This window comes from Hirundo rustica, chromosome 23 (assembly GCF_015227805.2).
Source record: "Hirundo rustica isolate bHirRus1 chromosome 23, bHirRus1.pri.v3, whole genome shotgun sequence".
Taxonomy (NCBI): Eukaryota; Metazoa; Chordata; class Aves; order Passeriformes; family Hirundinidae; genus Hirundo; species Hirundo rustica.
The window spans coordinates 5,216,271-5,241,888 of NC_053472.1; the positions used below are offsets into that span (position 1 = coordinate 5,216,271).

Genomic DNA, 25,618 nt, shown 5'->3' on the forward strand with positions numbered 1-25,618 from the left:
GCTAAAAAAAAAAAAAAAATTAAAAAAACCAAACAGTTCTTTTAACGACACCAACGAGTAAAAGGCACCTTTTGGAAACCACAAAGATGTGAGGTTCTCATGTCACAGGGGCTTTCAGATGCTCCAGCCACGAGCAGTTTGATTTCAGCAGGGAGTTTGACGTGCCTGGCTTCAACAAAGAGCTCTGCTCCCACCCCAGCCAGGAGTTTTCAGCGTGTTCATGTTGACAGAAGCAGTGAGTGGAAATCTCGAGGTGATCCCAAGCTGTTTTCTGTAACCCTGAGGCAGCTCGGGCGTCCTCTCCACGCACAGATCGGGGTTAAAAATAGAAACAGCGGAACTTACTTTCAACAAAACTTGCAACACAGGAAGTGAATGAAATTCCACTTAACTATTGCTGGCTCAACAGAAGGCACCTTACAGAGTCAGGCTCTGTAACACGTACAGGATTTCCTCAGAGTAACCAAAAGAACAGATCAACATTAAATTTATTTCTTGTTCTATAGGATTTTTTCACCACCAGCTCCTTATTTTTCAGTGCTTTAGGTATTGCAGGGCAGTTTCCTTACGCTCTGCCGAACCCTGGCACTTTTCAGGTCACATAAATATATTTTAACACCTTGAGTTCTGTGAGCAGAGCCTGCCCATCACATTAAAATGTGATTAAAATCTACTAAAATACACTGCAGGCCACAAACCACCCCAAAACGTTATATATTCCCATCAGTATGCAAATGGCTGTGAGTGATGTGAAACAGAAAGGACATCAGGCCACTGACCACAAGGACCAAACCAACTGACCTTTAAAGGATCTGAACTTCTTGTTTTAGGCACGAGCGTTGGTGTTACATTTTTTTTTTCCCCCACTGTTAAGAAGCTAAAAATCCACCTTTAAAATTTAAATTTTAGAGAAAATGCTTGAAAGATAGGAATACGTTTGATATTACTAATGGTCTTAAAAGAGCTCAACACGTTCAGAGGACTGACAAGGTAAAGGATAAAACTCTCACTTAGGTAACAGATTAATTTATTTTACCAGATTCAAGGGGATTACACAAGAAACAGACTGCTCAGGACACTTCTCATTATACCTAATTTTGGGCTCTCTGCACTGGAACCAAAATTTGTATTTCAGGGGCTATTTGCAATAGCTAAAAACAGAGCACAAAGGACATCTCCAAATCGAGGAAGATTCTGTATTTCATGAACTGTCCTGGATGGCAAGTTGGAATGACAAGGAGCTGGGGCAGGTTCAGAGTAGGTATTAAAAAGTTCTTTATTCTAAGAGTGCCCTGGGAAGCTGTGGCTGCTCCATCCCTGGGAGTGCCACAACACTCCCTGAACAACCTGGGACAGTGGGAGATGTCCCCACCTACGGCAGGGGTTGGGATGGGCTAAAATCCAATCCCAGAAATCCCAAATGTGGCAGGCCAGCCCTGGACAGCCCAGCCAAGCACCCAAGAGACACGACACGCTTGCCAAGTAGCAGCAGCAGCAGCACATTTTTGCCAGCATGGAGAAATCCATCACATTCCCAATGATAATTACTACAAACGAACCAATGTGCTTGTAATTCCACCCACAACAGCAAGTCCACAGCCTCACATAAAACTCTACAATTTTACAGGCTCTGAGAGGAAAGAAGAATAAAAATCTTCCTCCCTTATTATGCAATCATCTGAGATCTTGCATTAGTCCACAAATTGATTTTCAAGACTGTGGTCCAATTTTAGACAGAAAGAAAACTATAATGAATGCAAGCTTAAGCCAATTATGCTAAGTGTTACTTAAGTTCCAAAACTATCACCTAAACTGCAATTTAAAACCGAATTAGAAAGAAATAATTCACATTCCTCCCCTCCAACAACATTTACATGATAATGAATTTCTTCTTGGGTAATAAGCAGTTAGTTTGTGTTCATATGCTGGAGCCTGGCAAGGAAACCTTTCTTGTGGGCAGCTTTGGAGCCTGTTCTTTTCTTTAAGATGTTCTAATTTAAATGCAGATGTAGACTTCACACTAGTGGGTTTTGTTTAAAAAAAAAAAAAAGTGCTGCTGTATTAGAAGGAAGTGACAGAAAGAGGACTCACACACCATTTTGAGTTCCACATTTTGCACTATCTCATTTTCACTGGGCAGGAATGTGTGCAAGAGGTCTCAAAGATGAGATTAGAGCACCAACCCCCCTCCTCCTGGAGGGTTTTCTGGTTCAGGGTTTAACACAAGTGTTGTCCAACTTTTTCCTCTTTAAATTCCAACCTTTTTTTTTTTCTTTTTCTTTTTTTCTCTTTTTTTTTTTTTTTTTCCCTCCAAGTCATTCTTCATACACTTCCTTCCCCTTCAGAGATATGCATGGTCATTTCCAGGAGACATTAAACACTGCTAGCTTTTTCCTGTGTAAATTAGTGAGTCTTAACATTGGAGTTAGAGAAGAATATGAAATCCTGCTGAGCCAGCATCCCCTAAGCTGTTGTCAGAAGAACAATTAAACATGGACCAGCTTCCCAAAGCTTTTTTTCATCTCCATGCTCTATGGAAAAAGTTTATTATATTTCCTGCTTACCCCCATTTTCTCTACAGATATATTTATTTTTTGACTGCCTTGGTTAACAATTTGTTTCCCACAGCTGAACTAGAAAAATATCTTGTGCTGTTCCTTAAACATCCAGTCCACATCCTGACAAATTATTTCTCCTCACTCACCCTGCAGCTTGCATAGCTGTGTTCTAATGTGGAAACATTTGCAGTGTTCTGATTTTATTTAGAAAATAACCTCTCTGATTTTTCCCTCGTTATAGACTGGTTTAACATCATTAGTAAATTTGATTCTTCGGTGAAAAACGGACTCTTCAGCCTAATTAATTCTTTCCCACGGAACAGACAATTCCTCTACCTGTCTCCTGACCAACGAGCTATTTCTCACTCCTGCCATGTCAAGTATAATCTATTTACACAACTGCAAAACCACTGCTGCAAGAAGTAATTTATGTAGTGTGGAAAGCTGACAAATTGCAGCTCCTCTCTGCAAGCAAGAGGGCTGACAAGTAAAAGATTTCTGCAATGGAAACATTAAAAAAAAAAAGCCCAGCCAAACCACCAAGCCTCTAAATGAAACTGAAATCGAGATCTGAGGCAGGTTCAGCATGTTCAGAGTAAGAATGGCACTGTCAAGCAACGGAACCATCACATTGCAGGGGAAAATATGGTTTATTTCATCCTTGGTTTTTGTTAAAAAGGGAACTCAAGAAGTTCACAATAGAGAAGTCACATATTTATCCCCGGATCTATGAAGAACAGGAAGCAGCACCTCTGGAAATGTGCTCAGCCTCAAGAATTCCTAATTACTGCACCCAGCCAACCAATCATTGGATGATCAGCTTTACCTTATTATAAGCATACAACAAAATATCCAAAATGATTAACTCTAGAAACACTCTTTGACTCCAAGCCCGCAGCTGTGACTTTTAGCTGTCAAAGCTCAGAGGAACAACACAGTATCTCTAATAAAAACCCCAAAGTCACCAAGGTGCATCTGATCTACTCCCTAAAATTCTCTTTTAAACAGTACCCAGAAGTTACTGCTCGTACCTATCAGCCAGGAAATGCACACAGAGCTTTGAAAGCACCCTCAGCAGCATGAATTTTTAAACAGACATGGAAGCGAGCTAAAGCAGAATTTAAATAGCACCTTGAAAGCTCTCTTCACAAAAATCACAGTGTGAGTTTAAGGCAGGAGAGGTACAACCATGCTTAATTTATGTATTTGTAGTCTGAACCACTGCAGACCACAACCACAGAGCTACAGAGACCTCCCAAATGTCTGAGAGGAAACACACAAAGAGCAAATTGGAAATAATAAGGATACAAGGGTGATGCTCAAGTGATCAGGGCAGTTCTGATCCTGCTTCAGTCATTTTCCATGACTGAAGGAGCAAACTACAGCTTTCACACTGCTCATGCAAATGGCAAAATTGTGCCTTTTGCTCTACACCGGGAGCCTTTTGGGGGAGAAAATAAGGTCATGCACAACAGGGAGCAAAATGAATGCGAAGTCTGGAAGAGAGGAGGAAAAAAGCTTCAAGAACAACCGGGAAAAAAACTCAGAAAAGTCAAAACAACACATTCATTAAACTTTAAATGTTCTGTTCTCAAAAGACTGCAGATTAATGGCCACAAACCTGCATGAGATCAAGAGCAAACCAGATTATACATATATATATATATGTATATATGTATATGCACATATACACATTGCCATGAGTACATTCCCAGAGAACACCAGATTCAGGTTCTATTTGTTTGCTTTACAGACTGCTGACCATCTTCCAGAAAGCTTCTCCCACATTTGGAGTATTTGAATTTATTAATGTATTAATAAATTATTATAATTTTTGAATGTATTAGTTTATGAATTCTTACTAAAAAAGATTAGTATTTTTCCTCAGCTCCTAGCAAGGTGAGAAAATTTCGGTTTCTTCACCTTAGATTAGTACATATATTTTATATCTATAGGTGCATTTCTAGCAGAAATTAATTTAATTAAATTAACAAATAGCACTGAACTGATTGGGTTCCAAGAGCTCCCACATCCATGGAATCTGGCACTGGCAGTGCAGCATTTAACAGAATCCCTCAAACCAAAATCCTCATTGTTTGTGTGGGTATCTCTCGAACTGGTACACAAATCACATGCACTGACTGCTCCAATCTTGTCCTTTTTTTTGTGACAAATTAAAGAATTGAGAATGTTGCCAGGCTCAGCACCAGCAGGAGGAAAAGACTCTTTGCTGCTACCCCTTCATGACCAAACAGTCACTGCTGCTGCCTGGGCTGTGCAAGATGCCACGAGAGAGGCCAGGAGGTGATGCTGCTCTAATGCTCGTGTTTAACACAAGTCTCCCCACAGTTCCTTTCCTGCTTGAGCTGTTTATTCATAAATGGGACAATTAGCAATTCCCCCAGGACTCCCGTGCCTGCTGTGAGAACAGCGGCCTCTGCCTCAGTCCTGACATCCACATCTATCACTCTGGATTTCCCCTGCTCCCTCTAGTCAATTAGTTGGATTACAAACCAACTGGGATGATTAACTCTCTGGAATTACTTCTCTTTGCTCCTCTCTGAAAAACCAAGGCACTGCAGGTGGGATTTTGGATTCATGACTGACACAGCCATCATTTACTCATCAGATGTTCCAGATTTATGATGGATCACAATACGCACACAGTTAACAACGCTCCAGAAAAACTTCCACTTCTTAATCCATCCTTCAACACAGTCACTGGCAATCCAAGCAGCACCAGCAATGCCTTCTGGAGTCACTGTCACAGCCTTTGACTGGAGCTCAGCGTCATGGAATACGCTACACAGAGTTCAGTATTAAACCAGAAACATGTGCCAGCGCTTTTTCCCCCTCCAGTAACTCCAAGCTGTTGCCAGGCCATTAACCACATTCTCCCCAGGGCAATTATGTTCAGCCACTGGGCGGTTTTCACTTTTTTTTTCCTCCATTTTTTTTTTTTTTTTTTTTTTAATTCAACATCTACCTCAAAAACCTGAAATGAATTTAGTGTTACAAATGTATGCCTTGTATATCTCTGCCTGTTAAATCTTACACAAATGTGTAAGACTCATCTTTCCCAGAGCTTTAGTCTACTCTGAAATCACCGTGTCTTTCCTTTTCTTAAAGCTGGATGAGCTTCTCATGAAATTCATACTATTTTGTTCAAGAGAGCCTTATATGCAGCAAAATGCAGTTTCTGCCTCCCATCCTTTTCTCAAGTGCTGTTCACCTTGAAGATGCCCCTTGACCTCAGCTATGCCTTTGCACAAAACCAAAGACGAGCCGACGACCGATCTACCTTAAATACAAAGTTCCTGACGCATTTAATTCCTCCAAGAAACACTCAAAATCATTTCTCTCTGTTACCTGGGCTGGGAGTTCTCCTCATACATCCGTTCCTTCCCTTCCTTGAAGAGGCTGATGGTCTGCTTGGTTTTTTTCATCAGGTTCTCCATGAAGACGCGGAAATACTCGTTCTCGCCCAGGGTTTCCATCTTGCCCTCGTAGCGGGACAGGATGGTGCGCAGGTGCTGGTAGGTGTCAGGCAGCAGGTCCAGGATGTAGGGAGGGCTGTTCTTCAGGGCCAGTTTGGGGTTTTGGCACAGCCGCACCACCTGTGCGGAATGGAGAAAGCAGCTTTGTGAAAACTCAAGGAGAGGAGCACGATCGGGGGGTCAACGCAATTCACTGGTGCAAACACGGCGCTCTGAAACGTGTGCTGCAACAAATCCCGTTTGTTGGTCAAGTCCAGATAGAATCCCGGAATCACTGAGGCTGGAAAGACCTCTGAGATTTAGTCCAACCTGGTCCCCACCTCGCCACAGACCAGAGCACTGAGTGCCAGGTCCAGGCATCCCTTGGACACCTCCACCACGCCCCTGGGCAGCCCCTTCCAAAGCCTGACCATCCTTTCCATGGAGAAATTCCTCCTGATGTCCCACCTGAACCTTCCCTGGTGCAGCCTGAGGTCATTTCCTCTTGTCCTGCCACTGCTTGCCTGGGAGCAGAGCCCAACCCCCAGCTCTCTATAACTTTCTTTCAGGGAGTTTTAGAGTGATAAGGTTTCCCCTGAGCCTCCTTTTCTCCAGGCTATTTTCTCCAGATAGTGAGTCCAGCCACCATAAAAGAATGCAACTTCTGGGCTGAAGTGCATGTGGACTGATGAAACTCATGATAATAAATTTATGTGACAGGGGAGGGGAAAGGAAGCCACTTCACCATCCAACATAGCCAAATTTTTCCATTATCTAAACCGAGAAAATTAAAGGGAGAGTTAATGGCAAAGCAGCCACTTGAAAAATTAAGCAGTGAACTCTCAGTTATAGAAAGGGCTGGAATCTGAGTCGTGAGGTCAGTTCTGCATCAAGTTTACAAGGTAAGAAGCAGCAGTCTAACCCTGCTATATACTGTGATTTCCAGCAAACTTGAGCACAAAATGTAGCCACACGTTAAGTTCTTCCCTTTAATGAATATTATCTGGCTGCTTAACACCCAGCATAAAAATAAGGTCTAAACTCATGACATTGCCATGTATGAGGGAATTACAGATATCAAACAGTGCAAAATGCAGACCTTAAGCACAGTGGATGAGAAAAAGCAAGAGAACAATCTTACATCCTTTTGCAGTACCTCATTTCCACAAAACCTTGTGAAACCTTCAAGAGGAATTGAGCAGTTCCCTACAGTGCATGCTTAAATACCTACTTCCCTTAAACATGGATGGTAAACAGAGTCATTCCTTCTGAAACAGCGCTTTAGCGCTTCACTTTGCCATTTAGGGCACGTGCAAAAAGCAACCTTGTGAAGTGACACCTCCAATTTTATTTGATTTACAGCAGTCTGTACCAAGAGCTGACCTGAGTTCGGCTTCAGCCAAGAGAAAGGCACACAGTGTATCAAAACTCAAACCAGAAAAATCAGACTGCTGGTAAAAAAAAAAAAAGAAACACCAAAAAAAGCTACTACAAGAACACATGGGGAAAACAAACTACCAAAACAAACTACCCAAACTTTCCCTCCATCTTGAGGAGGCTGCCACGGTGTTAAGATAAAGAGATGGATGGCCAGACAGCTGAGTTAGTCAATTGATGCTGATGCCTCAACTGCTGGAGCCTGTGAACATTGTACAGTGAACCATATCAACAAATTGAGTCCACACATTTGTCCCCTGGAAAAAAAAAAAATAGTTTCACTATGAACATGAATAGGATCTAAATATGCTCCTCGGACCCAGCTCAGCTGTGCTCTGGGCAGCAAAACCTTTTCTTCAGCAGAAATTGTTTGTTATACAGTGGGTTTAAAACCTTAACAAACACAGTCAGCCCTGAGGAGGAAGCCACATTAAGCAAGCAGAGTCTGCACTTCCCTCAGCCGGCTGGAAATAGAGAACAGTTTGGCTGTTACCCTCTGAAAATACCCAGCTATGGGAGCAGCAGGCCTGCTGCATTTCACACTCTGATATCAATGAGAACAGTTCCCCCACAGCAGCAGGGAGTTCTGCAAACTGCTCCCTCTCAGAGCCCCTGTAAAATGCCTCCCAAAATGCAGATACCTCAAACAGTTAACAGAGAGGTCAAAGCTGCTGGTATTTTATTACCAAATCAGCTTCTTTATTTACCAAGCAAACCAAAATTAGCTAAGGTGAGCAGTTAAACAACACTGCATAACTAGCAACTGCTGCCTCCTTGGTCCTTTTATAACACAGCAGCAACAAAAGCCGTGGCATTTTCCTTGTTTCTCTACGTGTGCACTTGCAGCATTATGACAACATCCAAAGGAATGTTCCCAGCCCTGGGAACAGCTGCCCCTCAGCAGCCTTCCACAGGGACCAGCAACGTGGAAGGAAATTGAGCAAAAAGCAGAAAAATGTATTTTTTTTGTTTAGGTGTGATGGCAACAAAGAGAAGCAATCCACGGTTTTAAATTATCATCCAGAAGTTTGCCTGGCTTATGCTGTGTTCTCTGAGGAACAAACCTTTCGGGGAGACATTTTTGGGTTTTTAGACACACCAATAAAGCTTAGCATGAAGAGAGGTGGGCCTGTGAAGAACATGAAAATTGACTTCACCCATTTCCATTTTCCAAATGCAAGAGGAGAAAATAATCAAAAACCAGGTTCCCCAAGTGAGTTTTGAGGAAAGAATCTGTTATCTACTCATTCTAGGAAAAATAATCTCATCTAGATCTTCAAGGCCTGGAATTGAATCTCCCCCCTCAACAATCTGCAGCTTGCCCGGACTAATTCTGGATTTAATAGTCCCAGGCCTGACGAGCATCCAGGGGCTAACTCCCAGGTAAGATTTTTAATTCCAAGGCAGTTCTGCAAACTCATTTTTTCCTTCCTTTAGCAGCTGAACAGCCAACTGTACTGATATCACACCTCATTCCAGCATAAGCCAACGGCAAAACAAAACCTACTCAAACATCTCTTATCTCTTGCTAAATTTGTGTTTGGCCTTTCTTCTACGCACAACGAAGGTGACCCGCAGTGGCACTTCTCTATATCAGTGCTAGGAACTGAATGGTACCAGGAAACCCTTTAGAGAAGCTTTATCTCAAAGCTCCCCTTCCTCCTCCGTGCCTTCCCACATTTATTCCATTCTGCTCCATCCCAAGCAGCTCATGACTAACCCACCTATTCCTCAAATACCACCCACGGCGGTGAACTCCAGGGGGCTGCATTTAATCTCTGTTCTGCAGAGAAATGCACAAGTATCACCTCGTTCAGCTGAAGGGGAACATCCAACAGGGAGGGATGGAAAGGGCTATTTTATGTCCATGCCCTGTGTGTGACCACGTGGGAGAAATGGCACTTGACAAAAAAATTAGGGCTTCGAATGAAAGAATCTGAAAGACATAAATATGTCAGGCAGCTTATGGAGAGCATTACAGGGAAAATATTTGGACAAGAATCAACTTGCATAGGAAATTCATCAGTCACATCCGAAAGCAGAGATGCACGAATGCTTTGACAACACCAGCTAATTATGCAGACTAACAAACGAGGTCGTGAGTGTAGTGTACCCACACAGACACAGCACGCAGCTCTGAGAGGCAAAAACATCATCTATTAAACATGCACACAAGCAGGTTTTTTATCTGCACCTGGAATTTCACGTTCTTGGCCCAAAAATCCAGCCCAGTCTCAACACCTTCCCTTCATTTAGCCCTCCTCACCATGAGCCTCTCTGGGTTTTTGCCATACCACCAAAAAGATTTTAATTCAGATGTGTTCTCTTGAGTGTGCATAAGCACAGCTGAAATCTAACTGAAATCTGAAAGGCTTTTCAGAGCCAGATTTCTGCTTTTGTACAAATCAGACTGAACAAGACTTCAAGCCTGAGAGCCCCTGGATGCTGTCTATGAGTAAACCCGGAGTCAAAAGAGGTTGATGTAACTTGCGACAAACACAGCAGCAGCCTTGGCTTTTCTGTCACTGGAGAGAGAACATATCCAACCTGCTACAGAGACCTGAAGCTGTGAAATTTCCCCCCCAAGAAACATCCCACTGCATTTTAAAATGCTGTGATAATCAGCTTTTTTCCAGGCTAGTCTTTTCCTTCCAACAGAGCAGGTTATGAGGTCTAACACAAGTCGCCATCTAGATCTACATTTTCCATACCTGAAGATGTGCATTCTTACAGGTTACACTTATTTAGGGTCCTGCTTCCATGCCCAAAGTGCCTTTCCTACATGAGCACTTGTGCTTGGCCCTCGGTGTCTGTAACACAGCCACTGGCACTTCTCAAAAGGGTTCTTTCCTTCGCCCCAGTCTCGCTGTAGGTGATCAAAGCTCATCACAGGCACAGCAAGGCACAGCAAGGCACAACTATAAACCGTGCCTTTTGTTGAGCCAGCCAACACAGAGTGATTTCTTGGCAGGAATATAATTTAATACGCCTTTAAAGAAGTCATTTGCTCTGCCTGCTTTTAGCACTTACTGCAGGAGGTTCAGACACTGCATGGATAAACAATGCAGGGGGAAGAGAAGGAAAATGCATAAGCCTGAGGAGCAATTGGATCAAGGATGCCCAAAATCCCTGCCTGCTCTGCTCCCAGAGGGGAAGGAGGTGACCAGGTGACAGTCCCCAAGGCCTGGGGGCAACTTGGGTGATGCTCTTACTCTACACTACTTTTAGGGCCCTGAACTCAGTGTCATAAAATGCACTGCACGTTTCAGACTGCAGCATGTCCAGCCTAGCCTTGATTTCAGGGTTGAACCGTAATTATCAATGAAAACTCCACCAAAAGGTTATATTTTTATTATGTGCCTACTTCTGCGTGCCTGCGCTCACTCACTTGATCAGTCCCTGACAACTCCCCAGGATTTCTGAAAGCACTGGACTGACCAGCACACCTAGCCAGGCCAGTAAATCAAATATCCCATCACACTAACAGGCCAAAAGGTCTGGTGTCCTGCCCCCGGCAAAAGGCATTTCCTGGCAGTTTAAAAGGAGGAGGAGGAGGAGAGGAGACTCTTAATGACCCCAGAGAGCCGTGCCCCTCCTAAAGGTGTGGGACTGGAAAAAGGCCTTTCCAACTCCCACGCCACAAGTTTTTCTTGTTTAACATCACTTGATACTTTATCTTTCTGTAACTACACGTACTTATTGCAAAAGGGTTGATGCAGGCTTTCAGAGTTTTTCCCTCAGCTCCCAGTTTTAAGGGAAAGGTTTTGTCCCGGGTGCAGCAGCGCATTCCTGTTCATTCCAAAAGGAATATCCTGACCTGCCACAAAGCTTCACCATCCACTACCCACACACCAGGCTCTACCACAGGCCAAGGCACACCTTCCAAGGAGCAAATCCTAGACTTCCCCCTTGTCCTGCTGCTGTCACCATCTGCAGCTCCCCAGCAGCCCCTGCCCATTCCCAGCACCACCAGTGCCCACCCCAGCACCTACAGGACTGGCACTATCTATACATGGAGACGATTGATACAGACATCATAGAATATCCTGCCCTGGAAGGGACCCACAAGGATCATCCAGCGCAACTCCTGGCCTTGCACAGGACACCCCAACAATCCCACCCTGTGCCTGAGAGGGTTGTCCAAATGCAGAGCTCTGGCAGCCTTAGGGCTGTGATCACTGCTCTGGGGAAGCATCCCAGACCCTCTGAGGCAGTAATAAATCCTCCATTCCAAACTGCCCCCTCTTCCTCCACCTCGTTCTTTGCAGAGCTGCTGATCTGCCTCCATACCTTCCCATCCTGGCATCCCGTTCCCATCCTGCCTCCAGCCTCTCCACCAGATTCCACGTGGGATCACAGAAAGGTTGGGGCTGGAAGGACCTTGAAGTCCATCTTGTCCCAGTCTCTGGCAGGGACACCTTCCACTGTCCGAGGCTGCTCCAACCCTGTCCAGCCTGGCCTTGGACCTTTCCAGGGATGCAGGGGCAGCCACAGCTTCTCTGGGTACCCTGTGCCAGGGCATCATCGCCCTCCCGGGGAAGTTTCTTCCCAATATCCCATCCAACCCTGCCTTCCATCACTGTGAAGCCGTTCCCCCGTGTCCTGTCACTCCATGCTCACTACATCCTTCCCCCAAAGAGCTGCACTCCATTCTGTGCCCATACACCTCTCAGCCCCCAAATATTTCCCCTCGAGGCACAGAACCCTCTCTCCCCCAGCCAACCCCATAGCTCCAGGCTCATCCCAGACCCCTTCTAATCCCAGAGTCCCAAACCCCCCGGGCCAGCCCTATCCCACAACCACCCCACCCCGGCCGCTTCCATCCCATCACCCTCCCCACCTTATCCATGAGCTTCCAACACTTCTCCACCATCTTCTTGTCCACGGCGCCGGGCTGGTGCGGCCCGAGGTGGTGGTGGTGCGGCTGGAACGCGTCCTTCATCAGCCCGATGAGCCCGCCGGGGCCCTTCTTCAGCGGCGCCGACATGGGGGCGCCCACAGCCGGCCCGCGGGGCCCGTCCGGCACCGGGGCCGCGGCCCTGCAGGGGACCGGGCTGAGGCGCTCCGGGCCGGGCCGGGCCGGGCAGGGCGGCGGCGGCGGCCGTGGGCGGTGGCGGCGGCGGCGGCGCCCGGTTCCAGCGAGGCCCCGCCCTCCTCGCAGGCGCTGATTGGCCGCCCGCCCCCCCGCGCGCCCGGACACGCCTCCGCCTCCGGGGAGGAACCGGCGCCGATTGGCGGAGCGGAGAGGCGCAGACGCGGCGCGCCGGCTGAGGGCGGCGTGGCGGCCATGCTTGGTGCGGGCGGGGCGGGGCGGGGCGCGGTCGCCATGGGAACGCGGGGGCCGCGCTGGCCCCGGGAGGGATCCGCGGCCCTTCCCGAGCCCCTGGCCGAGCTTGCGAAACGGGATCCCTTCCCTTTTCCTGAGGACGCGTTCCCTTTTCTAAGAACGGATGCGGGGAAGCGGCGCTGCACCCACCCCCCCCCCCGCCCCGTCTCCCAGGGAGGGATGTGCCCGAGGCAGGAGCAGCACCGGCATCCCCATGGCAGGCAGGGAATGGGAACGGGAGAGCGCCCGGTGCACCTGGCAGGTGCCTGAGGCATCTCCTCGCAAAGGCACGGCGAGGCAGAGCCCACCGGGAATGAGTCCCTGTTCCCGACATCCCGGCTCCTCCGGGAGAAGCAGCAGGAGCAGGGCAGTGAGAGCAACAGGGGAGAGAAAAGAGGACCCGGGAGAGAAAATGGGACAGGGCAGTGAAAAGAGGGCCAGGGACAGAAAAGGAGATGGGGGAAGGAAAAGGATCCAGGGGGAGAAAAGGGACCAGGGGGTCAAAAGGAGACAAAGGAGAGAAAAGGGAACCAGGGGGTGAAAAAGACCGGGCAGAGACAAGGGGCCAGGGAAGATAAAGGGAACCAAGGAGTGGGTTTGTCAGAGCCGACACCCCCAAACTTTCAAAATATTACAACATGGACGTGAAAGTCAGTTGAGTTCTGTTTCATTGCTGCCTTCACATCCTCTTTTCATCTCCTCTCCCAGGCAGAAGGACATATCCTTTTGCAAAAAAGCAGCTGTGGCTGGTAGCACACGGCGTCAGCCTCACCACTGGGGCTGCGACGGGAAACCAGGCAAAGGAAAACCGTGGGTGCTGCAGTTTGGCCACATGGGTTTGGGGAACCATGAGCACCCCGAACTCGGGCCTGGAGGTTGGACAGCACAGCCTCAGCCTCTGGATCCAACCTCCCTCCAGGGAGCTTTGCTTCCCCTGTGACACCCGCTTGCTGAGGAGCCAAATGGACAGCGCAGCAGGAAGCAGCACTAAACACAACAAGGGAGCCCAGCATGGATTGGTTATAAAACTCCCTGCCTTCGTTTTATTGCCTTTGGTAAAGCTTGGTAAATATTTCTGGGACAGGCAACTCCTTGTCTGGCTTTAATTACCTGGGCAAATTTTCCTAAGGATTATATTGACCTCAAATATGTCAAGGTTTATTGAGGCCGTGTTCCTGAGGCTTTTCCCATTAGGTGCTAATGGATTCTGGCTAATAGTCAAGCCGGATTGACCACCAGCAGGTGCCCTGGCCAGCTCCACGCTACCACAAGTACCTGGGGAGAGAACTGGGGAGGGCAACACTGGCTTTGTGAGAGCCAAGTAAAAAAATCACCATGGCTCTGATCCAAAGAGATCAGGGAACACGCTTGAGTAATTGCATTCCTGACTATCTGCTTCTCTGGGCATTATTCACTCCACATTGGGGCTGCAGCTATGTGTGAGACTTCAAGCAAAGGCTGATTTTGCTTGGGACTGTTCTGACCGTCTCACTTGGGATTACTGGGACAGACGCAGGGACCCCATGCCTTGGTGCTGCTGGGGGCTCCCAGCCAAGCTTTTCCCACCTCTCCCTTGACCGTTCAGCCCCAAATCAGCCTGCAGCTGGCCAGCCCTGCTCCCTCCCGAGCTGCCAGCTCCCAAAGGCTCTGGACAAGGACTTCTTGCACCCCAGATGCCTGCACTGAGCTCAGAGGACACAGAGGCAGAGACTTCCCTGCCTGGTGGGGCGATGCTCTGGTATCGCGTTTCCGTTCACACTCGAGAAGGGGCCGAGGTAAAACCTCAGCCAGAGGTTTGCGGTTCCTGGCCACGAGCAAAACTCTGTGCTCGTTTTCACTCTCTCACGCTCAGCATCTCCTGATGTGTCACCTGCAAGGGGAAACCCTCAGGAACAACCCTCGCCATGGAGCACAAGGGATGCCTGCAGGGGTTTGCTCTCAGATTCCTGGAGGTACAGCAACCAGGGGCTCTCAGGATAGCTCTCAACCCCCTCCCTTTCAGCAGCACACCTGGAGAGCTTCCTACATCCACTGCCCAAATCCAGGCTTGGGGAAGAGAGGATGGATCTGGCCCTGGAATGTGCTGCCAAGTCGCAGTGCCGTCCATAACATCACCCACACAAAGAGCAGTGTGGATTTGTCCTTTAATCACACCCCAAAAGGGTGGTGCAGGAACAGGGTGGTGGTGGACGCTCACTGCCCACGGATTCAGGGAGAGGATGAGAGGAGAAGCACGGGAGAGATGTCCATGCACGTGCAGATCCGAGCCAACCCTCAAGTCCCCTGGGTCATGGTGCAGAGGGCAGTGCCTCAGCTCTCCTGGGAACTCCCAGAGCCTGGAGATGGGCGAGGGCTTCAGTGCCATGTCCTGAGAAATCCCTGGAGGTAGCTGGGCAGGCAAAGACACAGGCCTGTGGTCGGGTTACAAGGAGCTGCCACTGTGGTTGATAAAAGCTCTGAGCCAGCCTCGGTGAGCAGAGGAGAGTCCCTGGCAGTGCCATGCTGTGAGCCAGGCATGGAGACGCAGGAGCTGCGTGTGCAGGGTCCATGCTGAGCAGTGCTGAGGCCCCAGGGGCTGGATGTGGCCTGCGTGGAGGTGCTGTGTGCAAGAGCCTGTCCAGAGGCTCCCGGGCTGTTAGAATGCCTGGCACAGCTTCGTCTGCTCCTCCTGGCGCTGGCTCTGCAAGGACACAGGTTGGAGGGGTCTTTGTGCCTGGGGCCACACAGCCTCCTCCTGGCAGCACCACAGGCGCCAGGGAAATGTTAGGACGGGCAGAATAGGAGGGTGGCAGCACTCAGAGCGCTGCCAGGCTGCGAGCACTGCCCTGGGGAGTTACCTGTATGATCTCTATACTGTTGGCAGCAGCCATCAGCCAGGACACAGGTCCCTTGGGTGCCACCTCAACATCACAGAGCGCAGGGGAGCCGCTGTGAGAGGGCAGCGAGGGCGTGCAGGAGCCTGAGGCGGGGTCACTGTCCTCAAAGAACTGCAGGGGGGACAGCCCGATCTGGAAGAGCGGAAGAGGGATGGACGCACAGCCCCTACAGAGGACACCCATCCACCGTGCAAGCCTCACAGCACCCCAGGCAGAGCAGGACCATGCCCCCCAAAACCTACCGAGTGGTAGAACTCGTCACCAGCGGGGTCGATGACCAGCAGCGTCACCTGGTCCTCCCGGGCGCGGATCCTGTGCACGGTCTGCTCGTGGTCCAGCCCCTCGATGCTCTCCCCGTTCACCGCCAGCACACGGTCCCCTTCCTTCATCCCCGCCTGCTCGGCCGGCAGCCCCACATCCACATCCCACAGGAACTGGCCTGCCACCGCAGGGAGAGAACTGGCTCTGCTGACCCCCGTGTGCAGGTGGGGACAGGATCCCATTGCAGGCACAGAGCTGTCAGCTTTTCCCAACCCTCAGAAATGCCTTGCTCAGGTACAAACTGCCCCTCTCAGCCCCCTCACCTACTCTCCCCGAGCTGCAGTCATCCTCCTTGAGCAGGAACCCGTAGCCAGCAGGACCCTTCACCATGTGCAGCTCGCGGACCTTGAAGGGGAGCCTGGAGGTGTCTGCCAAGGCAGCTGTGACCCGCAGGCCCCGCAGGCGATAAAACTCCTCCACGGAGCTGGATGCCACCAGCAGCGTCACCTTGTTCCCGCTCTGCTTAAGCTGGATCGGAAGCACAGGGTGCTCAGTGACTTTCTCAGCCCCATCCCTCGCCCCCCCACGCCAAGAGCAGGCACCTTTTTGGTGAGCTGAGCGTGGGAGTAGCCTTTCACGCTGTCCCCATTGAGCTCCAGCAGCCAGGAGCCTGGTGGCACCCCTGCTCTGTCCGCTGGCCCGTCCTGCAGCACCGACAGCTGGAAGGTGCCCTTGGTGCCTGCAGGAGGAGCAGAAGGGACACTTTGGGGTGAGTGAGGTCCTACAGCGGGGAGGCTCGTAGTGACAGCATCCTGCTTTACCTTCTGGACACGACACACTGAAGCCAAAGCCGCTTTTGTCCCTCGTGACGTGGCAGAGGCGCGGGCGGATGTCATCCGGCAGCATCCGGGACAGGTCCCTGCCCAGGGATTTGGCTGCTTCGTAGGAGTCGCCGTCCAGCACTGCCAGCAGGACCTGATTCCCACTAGCCTTGATCTTCTGCACCACCTAGAAGGACCCGGGCTGTGAGCCCTGGGCAGGGACCCCTCTGATGGGGTGGGACCAGGGTGCCTGGGGTCAGCAGGGGTCGTACATCCTCTGTCCCCCCGGCTGGGGAGGCCCCAGGAGTTCCCACGGGATGCTCCCAGCTTACCCTGAAGTGGTCCATGTGGTCCACGAAGTGGCCATTGACCTGGAGCAGCCGGTCCCCGTCCTGCAGCCCCCTGCGCTGGGCCACCCCCCCCAGCTCAATCTGCCGGATGACGTGGCCCTGGCAGCACAGCTCCTCGTGCAGGCAGAAGCCGAAGGTCTCTGTGCTCTCCTTGGTCAGGAGGTAGAAGCGGGGCTCCCCCACGCCCTCGCCGTCTGTGTGGGGGCACAGCCCGTGAGCAGGGCCCTGCAGGGATCCTCACACATGTTCTCCACCCCATCCCGGGCTGGGCATCTGCTCATCCCTTCTGTGTTCACCTCCCACAGTCCCCAGAGCGAGAGCTCAGGGCCACAGCAGTGCCCAGGTGCCACAAGCCCGTGCAGACACAAGGACACCCGGGTGCCACAAGCCTGTGCACACACAAGGACACCCAGGTGCCACAAGCCCGTGCAGACACAAGGACACCCGGGTGCCACAAGCCCGTGCAGACACAAGGACACCCTGGGAGATGAGGGTGTATTTACCCGTGTCCTCAGTCAGTGTCAAGGCAGGGTTGTCGATCCCGACTTTGGGATTAAATTCAAATTTCCTGAAATGATAAAGGGCAGGAGAGGCCACGTTAGTGCCGGACAGCCTTGCCCCTGCCTCCCCAGCCTTGAGGAGTTTGTTCCTCCCAGAGAGAGCCAACTGGGGCCTGTGGCTCCTCTTCCTTGGGGAAAGCCAGAGGGGATTTCTCTCTTGGACCATTCCCCACATCTCTCCTGAGCCCCAGAAAGCCCCTGGCCAAGGGGAGATCAGCACTTACATGATGGACATCTTGTCTCCCTCGAGCCCTGCAGAGGGAGAGGAGAGGTCAGCACAGGAGGTGGTGGGCTGGGAGCAGACCCCACGCTCTCAGGGCTTGTCCACTCTCAGGCTGAGCCTGCCACGCCAGGTGAGGGGCTTGCCAAGCTCACACAGCCCCCAAGCCCCTCTGTCTCTCAGCACAGGTTGTTCCTGGCACCGCTGTCCTCCTGCATTCCCAACAGCAGGACCCACGTCAGGTCCATGGGCACTCACTGCAGGGCCAAAGCAGGGCCAAGCAGATGGGGCTCAGTCCTGGGGGTTAACAGGGCTCTTCAGTGAGGGATAAGAAGGTTCACCGGGATCCCAGAGAGCTGCTGGAGCCAGGAGAAGGAAACAGAGACCTTCCCCGGCACAAACCCCCCATAAAACCCCTCCACACCTCTTTGGGCACAAGGAACCCCAGCCCCAGGGAGAGGGGATTCCTCCCCAGCACCCCCACGACGAGACATTTTCCTGCACGCCTCTGGCTCCTTTCCACAGGCTGCCTGGGCTCTGACAGTGCCTTGCTCCATCTGGCAGCAGTGTGTGTGGGGAAGGGTCTCCAGAGGATTCCCCGGCACATACCTTTTGTTTGCTTCATGGCTGCAGGGATCGCCAGCGGGAGCAAGGTACAGGGTGAAGTGGCAGGGAACTGTGTCCCCGCCTCTTCCAAGACGCCCCAGGTTTAATGGTTAAACAGCCCCGAGTCTCCCCTGCCCTCCCAGCCCCAGGACACTGCCAGTCGGAGCTGGGAGCAGGGACCAGCATCCCAGGACACCCAGCTTAGGGACAGGGGGACAGCTCCTGGTGACTTCCAGGGGGACACACGGGGGGAAGAGTGAGTGTTTCAGTGCTGGAGCAGAGGTTGGGCTGCTCCATGGCGATGCTGTGGGATGGGGAAAGGCAGAACCCTCGGCTCCAGCTGCTGGAGGGGTGGCTCTACATTCCTCCCCAGGAAGGGCCCAAAGAGGAGATCAAGTCTTGGTACTAGCGTGCTTCAGTGGAATTAATGAGGTGCACTTTAATGCTCCCAAAAGATTCACAGACAAGCCCCAATCCTGCTCCCCGCCACCGCTCTGGCCGGGGCGCAGGGGCTGGCTTTCCACAAGCCCAGAAGAACAAAGTCCCATTTGCTCCTGGCCTGATTTCTGACCCATTCCCACGCTTCAGCCTCGCCTGCAGATGAGGCTGAGCCCCGCACCCCCAGCACCTTTGACAGCACCATCCAGCCAGCGTCTCCAGGTGGGTAAGGGCGCAGGGAATGCGCTGCTGGGCACACTCCACCGCTCCACCCTTGGCTGGTGGATGGGCAGCAGGTTAGAGGCTCCCATCCTGCAGTTTCCCCAGCATTTTCTTGACCTCGCTCTCGACTCGCAGGAATTTGGCTTTCCTCCAGGGATTGGCAGTCTGGCTGCGGCTGCTCTCCAGGTCCTGCAGGAGGAGGGCGAGGTGCTGCCGGACCCGCTCGCGGTCCCAGAAGGGCAGGTTCCTCTGCACCACGTTCAGGATGTGGGACCAGTAATCGGAGACGTCGGTGCCCGCCGTGAGGAAAACCAGAGCCCTGACGCCGTCCCGGTCCATGCGCAGGCTGTCAAGTGCCCTCTTGCCATCCTCGCTGATGTCGTTGAAGTAGAGACTGTGGAAGCAGCAGGAGACACCGCTGAGGGCTGAGGGGAAGGACAGAGGCAGACGGGACGGGGACGCCGCGTGGGCTAAAGGGCAGGGACGCGGCGGAGCGGACTCACTGCACTTTGTCCAGCGTCTCGTGCCTTTTGGCCACCTCCACCACGCGCAGGGCCGCCGAGTCCGTCAGGGAGTTGTAGCCCAGGTTGAGCTCCCGCAGGCGCCGGTTCTCGGCCAGGTGCCGGGCGATGGCCTCGGCGCCGGGGTCGCCCAGCGCGGTGTGCAGCAGCGACAGCTGGGTCAGCGAGCGGTTGCCGGCCAGCGCCTCGGCCAGGTACCGAGCGCCCTGCTCGCCCACCGGGTTGTTGGCCAGCCTGTGGACACGGGAGCTCAGGGCACGTGCTGGGCAGCAGCGGCAGCGCCATGCAGGGCCGGGGGCCGTACTCACCGCAGGCTGCTCACCGCACACTTGTCGTGCAGGAGCAGGTCACGGATCTCCTTGCAGGCGTCGGAGCCCAGGCTGTTGAGCTGCAGACTGGTGAGGAGCGAGACGCGGGGGCGACAGGAACAAAATGGCTGTTAGCTGTGAGCCTGGCAGCCCTGCCCGCTCCATTCTGCCCATCACCGTCCTCCCCGAGCTCCCCAAACTAGGCCACTCCAGGTTTCCTCTCCCAAAGGGAGCACAGTGACACCGCACCGGAGCATGAGCCAGCAGAGCCAGTGCCAGCAGGAGCAGGGCGAGGGGAAGGGGATGGCGGAATCTTCAGGGGATGGGTGAAGGTCAGAGGAGGGATCAGGGCTCCATCAAGCCCTCCTGAGCATCTGGAGGAAGGAAGTGCGGCACAGCCCAGCTGCACAGCCCGATCCATCTGTGCTGAGCACGTCTCGCCACCACCTGGGCGGCAGGAAGACCTGCAGCTCCACAAAATGTTCTGGAACGTTTGTGGGAACATCTGCACAGCCCAGACTCCCACCTTTGGGACAGCAAACTCCTCACAGGGCTAACGACACGGGGATGCCGGGTAACTTCCCGTAGGGACTCCGGTCTGCCAGGACAGCTGGCAGCCCGCCCAGCCTGTACCAGCTGCAGGGAACTTCCCAAAAATTCCTGCGGGGGGGTGAGCTGGGACTGCAAATCCCAGCATGCAGTGCCCTAGAAAGGCTGCTCAAGGAGTGTTGCATGTTGGAAGCTGTAGTTCCCGAGGTCTGCACTGAGGATAAACACGCCCTTGCCTAAGTTTTCCACACCTGGGCTGCTAAAGCATCCCCGTGATGGGCAGAGGAGAGGAAGAACCCAATTTCTGAGCGGCGCCCAAGGGCAGGAGGAGGTGCTACTCACTGGAGAGCTTTGCATCGCAGCAGGACAGGGAAGAGGATCCTCAAGCTGCCACTGTCCAGGTTGCAGGAGGTCAGGTTCAGCTCCTCCACCTCATGACACGTGGTGCTCATGACAGATGCCAGCACAGAGCACTTGAGAGGAGTCATCTTGATGGAGGAGAGGTTGACAGCGCGGAGGGAGCGGATGGCCTCGGCCGTGAAGCGCTCGTTCTGGAACTCGTGCAGGAAGAACAGGTAGTCCATGAGCTCGGAGGGGGGCAGGCCCCTGCGGCCCTTCCTGATCACCGTCTTCTTCATGGCCTGGGCGATCTCGAAGGCCGCCAGGTTCTTGATGGAGCAGCCCAGCTGCTCCAGGATGGCGCGGTTGCGGCGGGACAGGATCCCGCCCATGAAAATGGGGAAGAGCTCGAAGACCTCGTCATCCGGGGCCTCGTCGGGGTGGCGCATGGGGCCCTCCACACCCAGGATGCTGGAGTTGATCTGGTCCAAGACGTCGTCGTTGTAGTAGTCCTCCTCTTTGAACAGCTCCTCTGCCATGGTGTGGGCAATGGCATCCCTGTCCTTGCCGCTCACCCGGGAGAAGTAGCGAGGGAAGATCTTGAGCAGGTTGAAGAGCACGGGGAGGAAGCGCAGGGGCAGCACCTTGGAGACGATGTTCACGACCACAGCCACATCTTCGCTCACTTTCCCGATGACCTCTGACAGCTCCTTCCCCAGTCTCTGGGCCAGGGTCTTCTTCTCGCCCAGCACCACGTAGAGAGCTGCCAGGTACTCCTGCATGGCGGGGATGGTGAAGACGAAGGTGTGCTCCTTGCCCGGCTGCACGCACGGGCTGAGGAAGAAGCGGAAGACGTCGCTGCGGAAAACCTCCAGGAGGTTGAGCTCGCTTTCCGTCTTCATCTCCACCTCGAAGCACTGCCGCAGGTCTTCCTCTGAGAAGCAGGTCTTGCGGGACATCACCCCCTCGTAGGCCAGCTTGCCCACTGTCTTGGCCACGTACTTCATCATGGAGATGTGGGTGGGGTCGGTGCTGTCCAGCACCTCCCCGCTGAAGTTGAGCCTCAGGAAGCTGGTGTAGATGCCAGTCAGGGTCTGGCTGGGAGGAACCGTCCTGGTGAAGTAGAGGAAGTGCAGGGTGGTGCACACCAGCCAGCAGTAGGAGGGCAAGAAGCAGGCAGCCGTTATTTGGTTGTGGCGCTCCAAGTTCCTCGACAACATCTCCACCAGGTTCTCCTGCTCGGCCGAGCTGCGGTCCTGGCTTTCCTCTCCGGAGCAGCCGGGCTGGCTGAGACGCATCTGGAAGTAGAGCTTCTGCAGGTTGGTGTCGGAGAAGCCGCAGATCTCGGCGTAGCGTCCCACGTACTTGCCAGGGATGCGGCGCACGGCCGAGGGGCGCGTGGTGACGATGATGCTGGCCTGGGGACACGGGGGTGGACGGGTTTGGGGCTGCTCAGCAGGGCATAGCCCACAGACAGGTGCACAAGGATCACCCCATCCCCTTCGTGTTGGGGTTCACAAAGCTGCTGCACAAAGGGCGCCGGATCAAACCTGGCCCAGGCAGCGGAGACAGAACTTTCCCCATTCCCTCCTAGACATAAATAAAGTTTGGAAAATCACAGCCTTCACTACCTTACACCAAGCCTCCCCAAAGATCCCACCAGTGACACGAGGCCACCTTGGCAAGTCCCCCCAGGAACAGAGGCTGCCTCCTTGCTCCCAGCCCCGCTGGCCCACAAATAATTACCACAACAGCCCTGTGATGCCCCAGGGCTCACCCCCCCAACCTCTTCCCAGCACAAAGGAGGGCAACACCGACCTCGGGCAGGAGGTATTTCCGCAGCAGGTTGACCACGATGGCAGAGGGAGGCACGGGCTCGTTGGGGTCACAGCACAGCTCCGTGCCAGCCAGGCGGAAGTCCAGGTTGAGGCGCTCCAGCCCGTTGAGGATGAAGAGCACCCTGAGGTTGGAAGCTTCCAGCACCGGCACCACGTCCCGGAGGTGCTGGTACTTCTTGGTGATGAGGCGCCGCAGGGACACGTGGGCGTGGCTGTGGGACAGGTCCTCGCAGGAGAAGGGGATGACCAGCTCGAAGCGGGGCAGGCGGCCGTGGCACCAGTCCACCACCATCTTCTTGATGAGCGTGCTCTTGCCCGTGCCCACGGTGCCGTAGAGCACCACGTTCTTCACCTGCCGCCCACAGGCATCCACGTCAAAGAGGTTGTGGAGGCTGATGACCTTCCTACGGGGCTGCTGGAGCTGGTTCTGGATGGTTAAATCAGGGGAGGGCTTCAGAATCTCCTCCAGGGAGCTCTCCCGGATCACTGGGTCCACGTGAACGGCATCCAGCGAGAAGGAAGGGCCGAACTGCCTCTCCTCATTGGGCTGGTGGCTGAACCACGCAGACAGGCTTTTCTGGTGCTTCCTGATGGCACCTGGAAGGAGGAAGGTGTTGGACTCTATGGGGGCTGCTCACTGGCAGGGGACTGGGGAAGCTGCCCGCCCCGAGCCACTGCTGAAAGGGGACAGCACCCAGTTATGGGGAACCCTCACGCTGCCCAGCACAGCCCCCACCCCGCTGTGTAGGACCCCCCCCCCCTCCAGACCAGAGCTGCAAACTCACCAGAAGAGGCCACGTTCCTCAGCTGGGACTGACCATGGCGAGAGGAGCCGGGCTGGGCAGAGCTCTCCTGGGAGTCTCCCTGGAGAGAGCGAACACAGCTCCTGCCGGAGGAGGGAGGGTGTCACAGGGAGCAGCTCCAAACCCTGCCTGGGGCGGGGTGGGCAGATCACAAGCGAGGCTGTGGGAAGTGCTGAGAGGAGCCAGCTCACCCCTTCCTTCCCCCACAGCACGGGAGAGCGCAGGGCCAGGGTAGGGGCACGGCTGGGAGGTGATGGCAGGTCAGCAAGCCACGGGCCGCGCATTCCCAGAAAACCCGCGGAGAGGCAGAGGAGGTGGGCTGGAGTCAGAGCAGGCAGGGAGGTGGGTCTGGGTGTTTCTCTAGGTGGAAGCAAAGCAAAGTGTCGCTGGTGCCAAGGCAGCCAGCTCAGCCACCCAGGTGCTGTGGCAGAGAGCCCCAGCCGCGTGACACCGACTGTACCTGGGGAGGGAGATGCTGCTTGTGCGGAGGAGCTTCCTGAGGAAACACCTGCCTGCAGGACCTGGCGGGGAGGAACAATGCACACGGTCAGGGCTGGCCCCCTCCCGCCCGGCAGGGATAACCCCACCCAGCTAGGGTGCCGCACACCCCTGCACAGCTGGGGAGGGGTGTCCAGCAGGGACAGAGGCACGGAGCCCAGCTCACCTGGCACGGCAGCAGCGCACACAGACACGCTGCGGGTCCCCGCGCTCCCTGCCAGGCGCCGCGGCAGCTGCGCCCAGCTGCTCCAGGGCAGGCAGCCCTGGCACTGCATGGCCCGGGACATCCCCCACCTGAAAGACAGGGCAGGAGGCTGAGGGGCTCCGGGGTGCTCAGCAGAGCACAGGGGGCTGGATGTGGGGCTGGATGTGGAGTTGGATGTGGAGTTGGATGTGGGGTTGGATGTGGGGTTGGATGTCGTGCAGCCGAGCCCTGCCCAGCCTTACCTGCCCCAGCGTGGTCCAGTCCGGCAGAACCGGCTGTGCTGGCGCTGACTCAGGCTGCCGCCCCGGCTCAGCAGGGCGATCCTTCAGGAGCACGAGTGGTGCTCACAGCCCCCAACATCCTGGGAAACTGAGGCACGGGGGGGGCGGGGGGGGGGGGGGGGGGTAGAAGGAAGATATAAGCAAACCACAGCAGAGAGGAAGGAAGGAGCAGGGTGACAGCTCGCTCACTAACACCTCCCACAAATCACGCTGTTTACAGTCTCTTTTTCTAAGATCCATAAAAAGGAGAAACTGAGATACAGGGCCGGGGGAGCTGACCTTGAACACGGCTGTTGCGACCTCGGGGCAGAAAACAAACCCCACTGCGTCCCGTGTTTCCAGCCCCTTCCCAGCCCTTCTGCTGAGCCGAGGTGCCGCAGAACCCTTTCAGGGGCCCCCGTGGCACTCGTGGCAGACGTGTCCTCTCTCCCTGTGCCCCCCCTGCTCCATGGCGAGGCCGTGACGGGAGCCCGGGGCAGCGGCGGAGCCGTCACCGAGCGAGGCGACAGCGACAGCGGCGGGGTTACCTCGTTCAGCAGGATTCCAGCCGGGAAAGCCGAGCTCCCTGTGCTGGAGCTGCCGGCCTCACGGAGCACGGCCCGGAGCTGCCCATCCGCGTTCTGTCATGCTCGTCCGGGCACGGCCCCGCCGCGGGGGCGGCTGTTTGGCAAGGCAGACCTTCCTGCAACGCCGTCGTGCCCTGTCCCGCCCCGCTCCCGGCGCCTGCCAGCTCCCCGAGCAGGACGGGAGAGCATCCGAGCGCGCACGGCATCGGGGGAGCTGCGGTCTTACCAGATGTGCTGCGGTCTTACCAGATGCGCTGCGAGGCGGGGATGTCTCCGGACGCATCCGGCGGATCTGCATCCCCGGCTGCTGCCCGGCTGTGCAACCGGAGCCTGCAAGGGCGAGCTCTGCTGCGGAGAGAATCCCTCCCCAGCGGGAGAAGGAGCTGTGCCGGCTGTGCCTGTTTAACACCACACGCGGTGCACACACAAACACGCACACCTGTGCCTGCCCTCTCGCTGCTGGAGGCAGATCAGCTCCGGCCACCCAGCAGGGGTGTCACCGGGGCCACACGCACTCTTCTCGGTCCCTGGATGTTGTCCCGGGAGGTGCCAGCCCACC

At 54.0% G+C, this 25,618-nt stretch overlaps 3 protein-coding genes across 6 annotated transcripts in view; all 3 read right to left on the reverse strand.

Annotated features, from left to right (window-relative positions):
• The window catches only part of CBL (Cbl proto-oncogene), a 34,178-nt gene extending 21,710 nt beyond the window's left edge, over positions 1-12,468 (reverse strand). The window contains exons 1-2 of the mRNA XM_040084965.2: positions 12,312-12,468; positions 5,928-6,175 (exon numbers count right to left, since the gene is read on the reverse strand). Coding sequence (XP_039940899.1) covers positions 5,928-6,175; positions 12,312-12,458 — 395 coding nt within the window. The 5' untranslated portion in view covers positions 12,459-12,468. The remainder of the gene's footprint in view (positions 1-5,927; positions 6,176-12,311) is intronic.
• A 3,459-nt stretch (positions 12,469-15,927) lies between these two features.
• Positions 15,928-17,913, reverse strand: NHERF4 (NHERF family PDZ scaffold protein 4). The gene is made up of 7 exons (XM_040085144.2): positions 17,890-17,913; positions 17,609-17,673; positions 17,088-17,299; positions 16,756-16,942; positions 16,537-16,673; positions 16,262-16,462; positions 15,928-16,112 (listed from the first exon to the last, which is right to left on the reverse strand). Exons 1-7 carry the CDS (start codon positions 17,898-17,900, stop codon positions 16,059-16,061), a joined length of 867 nt encoding a protein of 288 aa, XP_039941078.1. The 5' UTR covers positions 17,901-17,913; the 3' UTR covers positions 15,928-16,058.
• A 65-nt stretch (positions 17,914-17,978) lies between these two features.
• Positions 17,979-25,482, reverse strand: NLRX1 (NLR family member X1). Of its 4 annotated transcripts, XM_058423399.1 has the most exons (11): positions 25,021-25,177; positions 24,455-24,581; positions 24,174-24,301; positions 23,970-24,030; positions 23,492-23,592; positions 22,687-23,303; positions 20,872-22,286; positions 19,981-20,067; positions 19,655-19,906; positions 19,269-19,545; positions 17,979-18,182 (listed from the first exon to the last, which is right to left on the reverse strand). In XM_058423399.1, exons 3-11 carry the CDS (start codon positions 24,292-24,294, stop codon positions 18,177-18,179), a joined length of 2,937 nt encoding a protein of 978 aa, XP_058279382.1. In that variant the 5' UTR covers positions 24,295-24,301; positions 24,455-24,581; positions 25,021-25,177; the 3' UTR covers positions 17,979-18,176. The 4 variants fall into 4 exon arrangements, with proteins under 4 accessions (XP_058279382.1, XP_039941077.1, XP_058279381.1 ...); XM_040085143.1 differs by lacking the exons at positions 17,979-18,182; positions 25,021-25,177 and adding an exon at positions 25,306-25,482 and having other exon boundaries at positions 18,906-19,545; XM_058423398.1 differs by lacking the exons at positions 17,979-18,182; positions 25,021-25,177 and adding an exon at positions 25,286-25,482 and having other exon boundaries at positions 18,906-19,545.
• Between the last annotated feature and the right edge of the window lie 136 nt (positions 25,483-25,618).